The sequence below is a fragment of the Gallus gallus genome, chromosome 1, assembly GCF_016699485.2.
Source record: "Gallus gallus isolate bGalGal1 chromosome 1, bGalGal1.mat.broiler.GRCg7b, whole genome shotgun sequence".
Classification (NCBI taxonomy): domain Eukaryota; kingdom Metazoa; phylum Chordata; class Aves; order Galliformes; family Phasianidae; genus Gallus; species Gallus gallus.
The window spans coordinates 121,943,954-121,958,793 of record NC_052532.1 but is presented as its reverse complement, the minus strand read 5'-3'; the positions used below and the strand labels follow the sequence as shown (position 1 = coordinate 121,958,793).

The 14,840-nt window shown below is 43.5% G+C and overlaps 1 protein-coding gene and 1 long non-coding RNA gene across 16 annotated transcripts in view; one reads left to right on the top strand and one right to left on the bottom strand.

Annotated features, from left to right (window-relative positions):
• The window catches only part of AP1S2 (adaptor related protein complex 1 sigma 2 subunit), a 33,975-nt gene extending 25,501 nt beyond the window's left edge, over positions 1–8,474 (bottom strand). For 8 of the 15 annotated variants that reach the window (XR_001461883.4, XR_006939146.1, XR_001461881.4 and 5 more), the window contains exons 1-2: positions 8,316–8,474; positions 6,997–7,175 (exon numbers count right to left, since the gene is read on the bottom strand). Coding sequence is in view for 12 of the 15 variants with exons in the window: in XM_015273167.4 (XP_015128653.1) it covers positions 6,997–7,175 (179 nt within the window). In the remaining 3 variants the exon portion in view is untranslated. Of the gene's footprint in view, positions 1–6,996; positions 7,176–7,580; positions 7,761–8,315 lie in introns of those variants that run through there. The other 7 variants (XM_025149742.3, XM_025149735.3, XM_025149747.3 and 4 more) reach the window with 4 other exon arrangements.
• A 572-nt stretch (positions 8,475–9,046) lies between these two features.
• LOC121109388 lies at positions 9,047–13,702 on the top strand. Its single transcript, XR_005861239.2, has 3 exons — positions 9,047–9,082; positions 10,151–11,991; positions 12,085–13,702. It is a non-coding gene; the product is annotated as an uncharacterized LOC121109388 (long non-coding RNA).
• Positions 13,703–14,840: the final 1,138 nt, after the last annotated feature.

The window sequence follows — 14,840 nt, the reverse complement described above, 5'->3', positions numbered from 1 at the left end:
CTTAAGTCCTATCTGAGAACAGTTCTTTTGATTTTACACAGCTATGTTATTCCCTCTCATTAATACTTCAAGGATATTTACAGCCATTGTGGTAGCTTACAAGATGTTATCTGTATAAGACATCTTTCAGACAAAGCTGTTTAGAAGAAAAGTATTGGAGAGTTACGCTATGAAGAAAAAAAAATGTTTTCAAGCCTCCTGAGTATTTTTTTTATTATTATTTTATTCTTTTTTTCTTAAGCCTAACTCCATGTTAGACTATTAGCTTGCTTTGTTGACATTTACACTCACTACCTGCACCTAGGTCAAATTCATCTACACAAAACTTCCTTCATATTCAGATGAGCATGGGTAAACCATTCCCTTTCAGTGCTTAAACAAGTTGAATCACATACCGATAAGTGTTATCAAATTTGCTATTTCTCCACAAAGGAGACTCCTTGTGTTTCTCTATTACTTGAGAGTCTCTTTTGATGCACAGAATTATTTTATCTGAGTACAAAAAAGAAGGGAAGAGAAAAAAACTTTACTTTGCATAGAACGCTTTCCAGGAAAGCTGTCTGCTCTCAGTGTTCTCATTTAAAAGAAAATGAAACATACTTTTGAAAGACTTTATTTGGCAGCTATTAAGCAGAGTACACTTTCAAGCTCTGCCAACTGCAGTTTTGGAGGAAGAATACCAAGAAACAAAAACTAGTAACCGTAACACAAAATGGAGTCTTGGGTATCTATCAAAATATGCAGAGAACATTTTTCAAAGAGGTTTTTTGTTTGTTTGTTTTTTTTAAGTAGTAACTGTCCAATGCAGATTCAATATGCCTACTCCGCAAACAGTGTAAGATTTACGCATCAGCCACCACTTCTAAGAATATGTTGATATCACAGAAGTATAAGTTTCTTCAGACCCAAATTTTCAAAGGCAATAGTTTGTCCTCATTTTTATCCTTTGTAGTCCATGGCTTCAGAAAAAAAGAGTGTCCAGACATAGTCTAAAGCAGATAAACAAGCTTTTCTGCCAAATGGATAAGCTTACATGAAGAGTTACCATACAAAGATGAACAAATTTCTGTATGCCAGCAGAAAACGTTAACTACCTTGAAGAAGTATTGCTTCTTCTTAATGAGTCTGTCAGAAAACTCAAAGGTGCACCCAACAAAGGAAAACTCTGAAAACAGCATAAGCCATACACCACACTAAAGAGCGAATATGGCCCAACCTGTAAAAATACTCTGCCATATTTATTCCTATTGCAGTTTGTGGGCTTTTCCCGCATCTCAGTAGAATCCTCACTCCTAAAATAAGTTGGTTATAAGTGTTTAGGGAGATAGTTTATGATAAGCATCATCCACCTGTCAGAAAAGGGACACTATTTCAGAAAGATCCAAAACAGTTTGAAAATATCACTTGAAAATGCAATACAGAATGGAAGAGCAAAATGGAACTGCAAGCAATACAAACACTCGATTTTCTGCTTTTAGGTAAGTGACTTTATAGGTGTTCATTTTTGAGGAGGGAACCAAATTCATGAACGTACCCCAACAGCTACACTAGTTCAATAGTGGGAAGACTCATAACTGGCAGGTAACCCTCCATCTAACTTCTCTATGCTCACTAATTCTGCTGGGGAATCAGATTGCTACGGATAGAGCACAGCTTGCAAATCCTACTATTTTAATGGTGTTCTACTAGATGAGAGAACACCTGCTTAAGACATCACTGGAAAGTTTGTAAAGTTGCTAGCCTGAAAACATTCAACATCTCAGTTGCTCTGCAGGTAAATTCTAACTACAGACATCTAAGGCCTACAGAGCTTGGAAGGAACAGAACTCAATTGGAAGAATATGGAATTGATGGGTGGACCATTCGATGGACAAGGAATCAATTGCAAGATCATACGCAGAGAGTGGTGGTTAACAGCTCAATGTCCGGATGGAGATAGTGACGAGTGGTGCCCCTCAAGGGTCAGCACATAGGACCAGTGCTGTTTAATATCTTCATCAATAACATCAACAGTAGAATCAAGTGCACCCTCAGCAAGTTTGCAGATCACACCAAGCTGTGTGGTAAAGTTGGCACACCTGCAGGACAGGATGCCACTCAGAGAGAACCAGACAAGCTCAAGCAGCAGGCCCAGGAGAACCTCATCAAGTTCAGCAAAACCAAATGCAAAGTCCTGAACCAGGGTCATGGCAACTCCCACTATCAGTACAAGCTGGGATGTACGGATGTAAAGATGGAACACAGCCCTGCCAAAAAGGACCTGGGGTACTGGTGGATGACAAGTTAAACACACACCAACAATGTGCCTTTGCAGCCCAGAAAGCCAACCATATTGTGGGCTGCATCAAAAGAAGCGTGGCCAGCAGGTCAAGGGAGGTGATCCTGCCCATCTACTCCACACTGGTGAGACCTCACCTGGAGTACCACGTCCAGATGTGGAGTCCTCATCACAGGAGAGACATGGACTTGTTGGAGTGCATCCAGAGCAGGACCACAAAAAAGGAATGCCCCACTGTGAGGACAGGCTGAGAGAGATGGGGCAGCTTGGAGAAAAGGCAGCTGTGAGGTGACCTGATAGCAGCCTTTCAGTATCTAATGGGTGGGGACTAAAAGAAGGAAGGGGACAAACTCCTCAGCAGGGTCTATTGCGATAAGACAAAGGAAAATGGTTTCAAACTAAAAGAGGGGAGATTTAGATGGGATAGAAGAAAAAAGTTTTTTTTTTACAGTAAGGGTATTAAAGCACTGGCACAGGTTGCCCAGACATGTGTTGGAAGCCCCATCCCTGGAGACACCCAAGGTCAAACTGGACAAAGCTCTGAGCACCCTGATGTAGCTGTAGGTGTCCCTGGTCAATGCAGGGGAGTTGGACTAGATGGCCTTTAAACATCCCTTCTAACCCAAACATTCTGTGATTCTGTATCTGAAAGACACCACAACACCACCTCTAACACATAAACAGACGCTTCGTGTAGTCTGAGAGTCTGGGATTTGGTGACAGGTTATCACAGCTGACCCAGTGAAAGTTCTAATCATTAAAATTCTCCTTGGGAAAAGATTTTTTTTCCTCTTTCAAAGAAATTACGTATTTTTTACAGGAAGTTCTCAGACTCTAGAGCAGGCAGAGCAGTCACAATTTAATTAGGGTACAAAAATAAGCAACAGTAATAAAGCTACACAAGATTTATCTTGCAGTTTCCAATTCCAGAAGGCTATAACCATCAGTAGTTTAAGAAATGTGCAAAAACTTGGTACCGGTAAACCTCTGTAAGATAAAGATGCTGCTTTTACTTGGATGTATGCAGAGGTCCTCCTAGTACCACAAGAACTAGAATATTGCACAGAAGACCTAATCAAGTTAAACTACCAAACCTAATTAACTATTATCATTACATCAATTTAGTTTTATAGTCACCTACACAACCCTGTAGTTATATTTTAACAGATTCAATTGGCAGCTAGACGCACATAAAGAAAGATACTGATCATGTCCCACTGCTGGGCTTGTGTCCCTCATCACATGACAGTATCATGGGATGACCAAAATGCTTTGAGTAGAGATGCACACTACCTGCAGAACGTGCTCTTTCTTTGGGAGTAGGACAGATCAGAGTTTTAAAAATTATTTTTCTGTAAAGCCTTAAAGTAACCTATGATTAAGGCTATTTTGCAGTAACAGATGACTGTCACAACATTAAAGGCAGTACAGACTGTGCCAATTTAAAACCATATAACATAAATACAATCCCAACTGACATATAGAAGTCACATTTCTTAATCGCATTACCTATCAATGATAACCAAGTCCCAAAATCTCAATATACCAAATGCTAACAAGAAAAATTTACATCAAGAACTTATTCTGCTTTTTCTTACAGTGCAATATACTGCAAAATGAAAATAAATAACATTGTCAAAAGCTAAAGCAGTAAATAGTTGAGATCTTTAAAGGAAAACAAAACATCCTATCTTAAGATCCTTTTTCACTAAATTACTAGAAATTATAACATTTACTATTGATTTATCTGCCAAAAGGGGAAAGCTGCATGAACTTCTATCATATACGATCCAGTACTACTAGTTAAAACAAATGACAAAATGCAGAGCAATCATTAACACTATTCGCTAAGTTTCTAATCAGCTGTCTGCAGACAATTCCCTCTCTACTGTCATAAAGCACAATTGTTAATGGATTCCCATATTTCAACTTTCTATCCAGCAAGCTGCTTCAAATCTGTCTCTTGAAATCAGAAGTTCAGATTCTTTTCAAGTCTTCTGGTACCTACCAGCCTGAAAATCCAACTCTCTTCCAAACCAACTACAGAACATATCCAATCCAAAAAAGCACAATTCCATGCACATTTTCAGATCTCTAAAGAACTTGTTTCTCTAATGAAAAAAAAAAAATGCAGGTAACAATGACTGACCTAGTTTTGCAACCATATCAATGCTGCATATGTGAAACTAAGAAATAAAAGCCAAATATTCACATGGATTTTAAAGACCCTTGTAGTTCCATCATCTTGAAGTTTCATCCAGAGAGCATTCCATGTGAATGATAAGGATGAAATAAAACAGAGCTAAAGGGGCTAATCAAAATTGTCCAGCCTTCTTGATAAACGTTAAATATAAGAAAGCAGCAAAAGCTACCAGCTTGTCAATTTTGTATTTGAGCTGGTTTTCTTCTTGAAAAAAGGTACATCAATGAGACTCTAGAGTATACTTTTAATAATGCCAACCATTCTTTGAGTTGCAATATCTAGGTCAGCTCTCTCTTACACCTGAAAAGTTGACAGTTAATACACTCTAAAAGCAACCATAGCACAAATTTCAGCTATTTCAGACTCATAATAGCAGTGCGTACATACAGTATGTACAACAGCTTATACTGAAAAACATTTGCGCTGGGAGGTTCAGATATTTTCAAATAATAAACCAGATAAGAATAGATCTTAGGAGAGATGTGCAGGAACCTTTTGTCTACAAACAAACGTATGCACCTTGTGCAATTCTACAAACCACGCAAAGTTTCTGTTACACATCTTGCTCTTTTAGCTAACTGCTGTTCAGGAAGCAGTGGACCTTGACTACTGTAGCTGTCTTCTCGGTATTACTGTCTGCTTCTGAGCTAACAGATCTCTCTTCTCAAAGAGATTATAGTAGTTGGAACTCATCAACCTTAGTTACAGTAAGATGATTGGAAAAAGTCTTTCCACACTGACATGAAAGCAGTTACTGTAACTCACTATCCCCCCTCTGTCACCCAGTCATTCTGGTGATGTTTTAGCTTTGTGTAACTTGCCAATAAAGCAAAAGCAGAGCAGAAACTGAGATGTTAACTAGCTTGATACAAGCTAATCTTAAGCAATTTCATTGGCTAACTGTGCCAGATTGGTTTGCAGACAGCAAAATTGCTACTGCAGTCAGCTGTGCACACCAGCAACCTAGCAGATGGACTGCAGTCTACAGATACACAGCAGCCAAGTGCTTTATTCTCCTTGACCACAGATCCCACAACACATTACTGAGATACACGAACACCACAACTTACAGTAACCCGAAAAGCCATACCCAGATTTCTATCAGCCTTCTAGGCCGGAAAAAGAAACCAAGAAAACACCTCCACAAAAAGTAGTTGCTAACAGTAGTAAAGAGACTGAGAGAGAGAACAGTTGTGGAGTGAACTTAACCGCCAGAACAGCTACCACTGTGCAAGACTAGGCAGGAAGGGGAACAGACTTGCCTATGCATTCCCAGTTTTTCTGATCTAGTCCCATAAAAGCCAAGTGGTAATGCATGCTAGTCCTTTTTCAGCTGAAGGCAACGCACAAAGCATTTCAGCAACTTTGTCTACATGTGTACTCAAGAAGTTTTGTGAGGAAATTAAAAGGTGGAAAGCACATATGCTTCCTTAAGCACAGTCTTATGCACTTGTCCTCCTCTTCCCTCCTCCAAGCGTTCCAGAGTTGTATCAGATACACCGGCAGCCTTCACATGTATGATGTTACATACAGATGCTCTAGGTCCTGCTTTCATGTATACATCTAATACTTTTTTTTTTTTTTTAATTCTACTCAATTGGTTTATTGCAGAAGTTAGATACCCTCTGTTTCAGTTCCAGTTCTGCCTTTCCTAAAGACAGCACATAACAATATTGTCAAACATTGAAATTACTTACTACCTCAAAGAAAATAAGAACGTATAAACCTTTTGAAGTTTGTAAATAACTAGGGAAGGGAGTTAATTCAAGGTTCCATAGCACTACCTTTACATGGAAGAGATGCAGCCTACCAAACTGCAATGAGAATTACTGTTATTTGCAAGGACAATTATTTTTACACCTCTTCATTGTCATACATTCTAAAGACCAGCATAAAGCTAAGAAAACTCTTGTCTCACACTCCAGAACGTTAGTGAACAACTGAGAAAGGAAAACACTGCCAAAGAGAACTATACGCTACTTTTACCAAAAGAAAAACACTGGCTGTGATTTTTTAAGCTGGAGAAATGCTTTTGCGTTCATAGCAGAACAACATTCTACATACCCTGAAACAAGAAAAAGTTTTCCATATTCCTGTGAGAGCCTTTAAAAGCAAGTTATATTTGCAAGTTTACGAAGTCACTGCCTGAGGTAAACGTCTATAAAATTTAATTTTTCTTTCTTATACTTATTAAACTTTACATGCCTTATATTTCTACGCATTTATTTACTGTGGTCTTCTAAGCAACTAAAAACCACCACTCCTCATGAAAGAAGAAGGAAACCTCATCTCTTCAGCACATTTCTAAACGCATGAATGACTTTCTACACATGAATGATTCCTACTTGGTTATCAAATTAGATTCAAGGGAAGTCAGTCTCCTCCATAGCCAGTAGAGGGAAGAAAAAAAAAAGATAAATTAAGGAGAAAAAAAAATCAACCATCATTATTTTCTTGCTACTTATTACACTGTTTCTGATGTATGTCAATTAGGAGGTTAGTGAGAAAGAACAACCTTTTGTAGACAATCTTCAGGTCTCTCCATTCCAGGAAGCTGCACATTTTCGGTTTGCGGGCTAATACTGTTTGAACAAGTTCCCTTGTGATTTTCTTCTTTTCTTTGTCAGATAGTGGGACATACCACTTCTGGAGTCTCAGTTTCCCCTGGCGACTAAAAAGCAACATAAACTGCATCTGTTGAATTAGAAGGGGAAAAAAAGGATTATTTTCTCAGTCTCTTAGCTCTAAGAAGATTTCTATGAGGAAAACCAAGCAGGAAGCAAGATAGCCATCCAAAAGCCTATCTACATGATGTATTTCTACAACGGTGGCAGACGTTACACAAGATTCGGAAGCACCAATAACACAAAGGATTCAGCTGAACAAGGTCAGTCAGAGCAGAGATAGTAGGAAGCACGCACAACTTTCAGAACCGCGAGTCAGAGCCAGCAGGCAGCGACTACACCCGGAATTCTGGCAAACCATGTCCAGCATTGGTATGGTTGCGTTTGCATTTACTACAGAAAACGACAGAAAGCAGCACACCCCATCTCCTCCAATACCCAACCTCATTTCCAATTCACAGGATTAGAGCCTTACAGCAGGAGCAATGTGCGCTTAAGATCTTTCTGAAAAGCCTTAAAATACTTTAAGAGGCATTAAATCTCCCACCGGAGAGTCCTATGGCATCGAACAGCCTTGCCTTCTCTTGTACTGCACAAAAGGAGTAGAGATTAAGTGCTTTCCCTGCGGTCCTACGTTCCAGGTCTCGCTTCCTCTACAGGAGTGATGTTGCAATTATATCTTTAGAGGAACTTGTCGGCTGTGTTTTCCAGCGGCTGTAACACTAAAGGAAATGGCTTTTTTTTTTTTTTTTTTCCTCCCTTTTTCGCTCGAAGTTATGTCGGGCTGAGGAAGTTTCCCAGGCGATACGGCAGACGTGAAATCCCACGGAGAAGCCCAGCCCGCTCCCGGCTGACAGTCCGGCGCGGGCAGAAGGAGGCAGCCCGGAGCCTCCGCACGGGCAGCCCCGCAGCCGCCCTCCCTCCAGCCGCCGCCGCCGCCGCACCCCCCCCGCCTCCAGGGGACCCTCCCGGAGCCCCGAGCGGCTGCCAGAGGGCAAAGAGCCGCGGGCACACGGAGCCACGGGCCGGGCCCGCCCCGCTCGGGGCAGCCGCCGCCCGTCCCAACGCGGCCGTGTGAGGGGGGCGAGCGGAGAGCCGGCGGCCGCTCTTCCCGCAGCCGTCAGCGGCGTTGCGGAGAGCAGCGGGTCCCGCAGCGCGGGGCAGGAGGGCTCTGAGGGAGGCGAGTCCGTCCCCGCGCGGCGGTGCTCACCGTGCCCCGGAGGGGAGAGCGAGGAGGACGAGGAGTAGGTGGCGGCACCGCTCCGAGCTTGCTGCTGCCGCCACGGCCGCCGCGCGGGACTGAGGGGAGAGAAGGGAGACGCCGCCGGCTCGAGCCCGGCGCCAGCGCGCGCGCGCCTCAACGGCCACCTCCCCCCCCCCCCCACCCGCCGCCTCGCTCGGGCTGGCCGGGGCGGGGCCGGACTCGCGGACGCCGCTCCCGGACGGGGGGCGGGGAAAAGAGGGGCGGGGCCAGCAGGGGACGGACACAACTTCGCTCGCCTCCTAGAGGGAGGGGCCGGCTCGGCGAGCGCGGCGCATGTGCGCTGCGGGCAGGCTGAGGAGCAAGGGGAGCTCGCCGCCGCCCAATTGGAGAGCGCTGCGCGGCGGAGGGCGGGAGGAGTGAAGAGCGGCCGTGGCCAATGAAAAAGAGGGAAAAGCGCCGAGGGAGAAGCTGCTGGCGGCGGTGGGAGGGACGAGGAAGGAGGCGGGGCTAAAGGGCTTAATCCTCGTGGCCCGAATTAGGATAGGATAACAGCAGCCGCGGCAACAACCAATCAGAAGGCGCGATGCAGATAGCGGTTCTCAAGCCGCCAATGGGCGGGCGAGGCTCGGAGTTGGGGTAATGACATCAGTCAATCAGGAGCCCGGAGACAGAAGCTCCTCCTTCCTTCTCCCCGTCCCCGGGGGCGGGCTACTGGGGTGCAGAGAAGGGGTGGCGGTGCCGCGCGTGCGCAGGGCTGTGTTTCCTTCTAGCACGTGCGTGCCCCGCGTGGCGGCGGGGTAGGGCGGGGCGGGGCGGGGCGGAGCGCGCGGCGGGAGCCATTAGGCGGCGGGGTGGGGCGGTTACTGTTGCGGGTGGAGTGCTGCTGCTGCGGGTGTTCGTTGGCCCGATGGCGGGCGGGGGAGGGTGCGAGGAGGGGTCTGTGCTTTGTCAGGAAGCTTTTTCCCGAAATCAGTCTTCGTTGTGGGCCCTAATCCGAGCCGTAGGGTTAACCATGGTCATTTGTAGGCGGGTTGAGTTTCACAGACGAGAGTTTTATGTGGCCTAATGGTATAACCCGATGATTGGCAGTGAGGGGAAGAGCGTGCTCCCCTCTGCTCCTCTGCTGGGAGACACTGCCATCGCATTGGGCCGTGTTTTGCTTTTATCGCTTCTTATTATTGACTCCTAAGAAAAATAAATCTATTCTTCTGGCCACAAAATAGCTGTGGCAGCAGAAAGCGGGGCTGGAAAGGCTTTTGTGTGGAGATGTGGGTAGTCAGGAGAGCCAATTTTCTGGCATTTCAGGGAATGCTATCAGCTGCTGCATTTGACGAAAGCTGCAGGTACACCGCTCTCCCTGTCTTATAATTGCAAGAGAAAGAGGACACACATTAAAGTGTGTGGAGGAGGCAATCCCAGCGTCACAGAGGACGTGGGAGCTGCTGCTATAGGTGCTCCTGCCCGTCTTCTGCTTGTTGTGGGACTGTTCGGTGCTCTGGAGAAGTCTTTTATCATTAAAGTACCTCTTCCCTAATCGTAGCTTTGCTGTTCTTGAATCTACCATCCCATATCCCACGAATTCTCCACACTTGAGTGTTTCTGGATCGTCTGAATCATTATTTAAGCCGGCAGCCTACTCGTGTTTCACTTAATCTCGTCTGCTTCCAGTGCATTAGCATCATTATGGCAGCGAGAGAGCTCAGAAATGTCAGGCGTGGTGGGAGCAGTCCAGTCAGGCCAGTCTCAGCCTGCTCCTGTCTCCTCGTCACCATGATTCTCTCAGGCCTGCTGGGATTGCTGTTTGGGCGATCAGTCTTTAACTCATTTCTCATTTTAAGCAGCTTAAGGTGTGAATCTGTGGTGGCTTCAGATGATCTGAATCCCAGCGTCTCCCACCCCCTCTTCGCATTCCCAGCTCCACACGTTCCCATCTCTGTTCCCGTGCCTGCCATGAGCACTTGTGCTGCCTCTCGCTTCAGCAGCGAGGCATTGCCAACAAGGCTTATTTGGGCTGTACAGGTGAGTCTGTCTCGAGGTCCAGCACCTGTGTCAGGAAGGTGGTGACAAGCAGAGGTAATGCTGTCCTTTCTGCTTGTGCTGTTCCTTTCAGGAACTTCAAACTACTTGCTCTTGGCAGTTTTTTTGTTTTTTGTTTTTTTTTTTTTTCCCAAGTGTTGTGGTTTGTACTAATTACCCCTCTTTATACCTACTCCATTGTTCATCCCTGTAAGAAATTATCCTGTCACTTAGCCATTGAACTAGCAATATACTGAACCGGCTGTAATTAGCAAATTGATAAAGATACATATGATGCTTAAACCAATAATATAATAGCCTCCGCGTTTTCCACAAACCCGTGACAATGCAAATGTCATGCATTCTAATTTTAGACAGACACTGCGTCTTCTTTTCATTAGCCTTTGCTTATTGTCTTATGGCCTGCCTTAGCAAGATGGATTTTAAAGAATGAACTCAGAATTTGGATTTCTAAGTCGTGAGTGATAACACTCTGCATTATTAATGGATGGATTTTTGTAACTGCTATAGTTATAAAAGCCTTTGTATTCTGTTTTAGACATAAGGCAGTTCTTCAGGGGATGTGTCCGTTGACCATAAAACATTTGGGGTCTCCAGCCAAGACTTTGTTTTCTAAATTATTTCCAGCACGACTGGCGGCACAGATGAGAACTGCCTGGAGCTGGGGAGAGAGGCAGGGAAGGAGAGATGAAGGAAGCTTACACAAAATAAGATTAAATTTGCTTGATTTTGCCTGATGCAGTTTATGTCAGTTGTTAAGTTTTGATATTCATTTATTTATGAACCAATTAGAATGTTGTGGATTTCTCTGGAATATGGATCTTGTATCAAAATGAATAAGGTCAACATGCTGGCATTTGGCACTTTGTGCAGTGTTTTAGTGCCTAAACTGAAGTCACTAATAGCATTTTGTTTTGTTTTCTGTGTTAGCCAAAATGAAGGATAAACCAAGTGGCTTTTAAAACACAAACTGTTTATTAATTCCAATGGAATATTTGTTTATTAAATTTTAACAGGGTTGGGTTTTTTGGTTTTTTCTTTTTTTCAGAAATGCAAACCCATATTTAGAAAAGAAAGTCTTTGCTTCTGCCTCCCTTTTCACTGTCTTCATTTTCCCAAAGAGGAGACAGCATGCTTTAAAAGCACATTCTGTATCTTTGCCGGTCTCCACTAGAGTAGTCAGTGGATGTATCAGTGAGACTCATTTTATTGTTAATTTGTCTTCTTGATGCACAATATCAGACTCTATTTTCATTGACTGAATAACTGTGGAGTCATTATGAAGGCAATAAGAACTGAGTTACTAGCCTTGGAAGTGATTACCGCTAGATTTTTGCCTCTTAAGCCCCTAAACAGGATGTTGCATTATTACATGCAATTCTCTTCCCTGATGTACTGTCTGAGCACTGGCCAGACTATCATGTACCACTGATTCATACAGAACACTTAATCTCGGTGGAGCCAAAGTAAGTATACATGAGATCATAAATGACAGTTTTCATTGCAATGCCTTTTTTTTTTTTTTTTTTTAATGGAGCTCTCTGTCTTGATGAAATACTATTTAGCATCATTTAGCAGCCTGATTGCTGGATGCTACTAAGTCATCAGATCCTGCCTGGAACACTCATCTGCTTGTTTTTCCAGGGTAGGTGTTATAGGTTTGTAAGAAAGACTTCTGATCATTGAAATCCTCCTAAATATGATTGGTTTCAAACAGCTGTGTATGCTTCTCCTTTAGGAACATGGATGTCAGGCCGCGTGTGTGATAGGCAAGGCCACAAAATGAGCATCAGGGATGTGCATCCCTGAAGTTGAGTTTCACAGATGGAGGAGTAGTTTGAAGATGAGGTGATGGTCTTCCAGCACGATTATGTGAATTACAGAACCTGAACCATGGTTTACACAAGTCATTTTCCTTGGAAAATAAATACCTGCTCTTGAAAATATCTGAACGTGTAGAAATGAAGTAAGGAAATGTGGTAGTTGCCAGTCAGCCAGGGCTTCCCCTCAGTTTACTGTGTTCATCAGCCTTAGCCTGGTGCGAGGCACAGCAGCCATTTGAATACAACATGCATGAGCCAGCTGGCAGCATTGTGTCTGTTGGGCTAGTCAGCAGCAGGATTCTCTCTTTTACTTAGGTGACGCTCTGATCATTTTTCAATGTTTATATTAGAGCAGTTCTCAGAGGCCCTAGAAATGAAGCAGAAATGATCTGCTCCACAGAGATTTATGAAGAAATTGTCACGACTCTTACTGCCCCTTCCTGCTCCACTGGTACAAACTGTGCCACAGAGCAGCAAAGAATTGAATCTTTTCAAAAGCAGGTGCATGAGGAAAGCTGGCCTTTCAGCCTCACAAAGTATTTGCTTGGGAGAGAAGGAAAGGGGGAGGGAGAAAAGGAAAAATGCGGCCTGGGATTTGTAAGACTATATCAGTACTTGAAGGAATCATTGAATAAAGCACCTCACATACATCTTGTTCATCCTCTGGCACTCCTAACAAAGCAGTAGCTGCGACTGCGGTATGTGAAGTGGCTAATGCTGCAGGTTAAGCTGTAAGTACTTACTGGGTCTTGCTCCTCAGAGGAAAATGTACATACACAGGCTTCTGCAGGCTGCTCAGTTTTGCCCAGGAATAGATTTTTTTTTTTACATGTGTACCAGTATTGCTCTGGTATATAAAAATGCACTGTGTTGGTTTTCTGAACGTAGTTTGATCACCCTAAATCCACTGAAGTTCTCATTTAGTCACGTATGTCCACCTCTGTTCTCACTATTAGACACGTCCAGCTGATGATCCTGCAAGACCACTTGATCCTACTCTGCAATGACCTGGTCTCGAGATAGCTCAAAAGATGCTGCCTTTTGCACTGAGGAGGCAGTCCATTTGCCAATTTCTGATGTTCCCGGAATGGCATGCTACTTTGTGCAACCAGGATAGAAGATAGAGGCTTGCACAGCATATGTCCTAATTATGCAGCAGATAGAATGTTTCATGGGAACATGGAAAGTGGTCTAAATCTGAAATGGTAACCTAAAACTAAAGTCTTCAGTGTTACAGTCAGGCTCCTAAGTCTTCCAAGTTTCCACACTGATCATACAGTATTATGCTAAGCTTTCGTTTCATATCCTTCTGAATAACTCAATCCATCTTCCTCCATATTTTCTATAAAGAAAATATATTGCATGACCTACCTCATTTTTGCAGGTAATGTAAGGGGATGGCATATCCTATATGGCCTTCATTTATTGCCATCTTCATAGAATCATAGAATCATAGAATGGCCTGGTTTGAAAAGGACCAAAATGATCATTTAGTTTCAACCCCCCTGCTATGTGCAGGGCCACCAACCACCAGACCAGGCTTCCCAGAGCCACATCCAGCCTGGCCTTGAATGCCTCCAGGGATGGGGCATCCACAACCTCCTTGGGCAACCTGTTCCAGTGTGTCACCACCCTCTGAGGGAAAAACTTCCTCCTAATATCTAACCTAATCGTTTTGGCTGAACTCTTTTAATAGTACTAAACTGGGGCAGCCAAAGGCCAGTAACTTACTCCTTATTTTGAAGACTCAAGAATGATTTAAATGAAGCATGGATTTTGTTCTGGCTTTGTCCACACATGGTAAAGTTTTATCCATGTGGATTGTGGTTCATCAAGCTGTTTAGAACAGCTAAACCCCTCCCCCTGTTGCCTTTGCTTACTAGGGCCTAACTTTGTGGTGCCACCCTTGTCTTACCTTAGGCTGCTGAACAGCAATCACAGTAAACATCTCTGCCAGGGAGATGTGTGCATCAGCTGCAAGTGTGTACCTGTGCTCTCTAGGTTTTCCAGGAAGAACCAAAGAGCATAAGAAATGAATGTAATACAACTCACTATGATATGCTATGAAAAAGGAACACAGTTTTATAAACAAAATCTCTGTACAGTTGGCTTTGCGCTTTCAGATCCACATACCCAGAAGCACCAAAATATGTCTGTCCAAATGGGCTGACCAAGATCATACAAAGGATGAGAACGTTCTCTGTTATATCTTCATTGTTTCTCTGAGTTCTTCTTGATTGGCACCCTGAACTGACATTAGATTTGCTTTTTCTAATCTCTGGGAGGAGGTGATGTTTGGGATTCAGTGCCTCACTGTATAAATACAATATGTTGTATTTATTTGGGTATTTTATGTCTGTGGACTTGTTCTTCATCTTGTCTGATGCTCTATCTTTAGGTCATCTTGTTCCTTTTCAGTACGTGTTCTGCTGCTGCTTCTGTTGCTTTCACACACATATGTACACACACTGCCACCCACACTCTGTCAATACCATTTTTAATATCTGTTAGAAATCACTGCAAGAGAACCAAATAGTTCCTCCTTCTTCTCTGAACACTTTGTTCCTCAAATGCAAGCCTCACTTTTTATTTCCATTTCTGCTGTAGCAAATGGAATATTGTAAGCATGTCCCAGTAAGAACCCCCTATTTACTCTCTGACTTTAGAATCT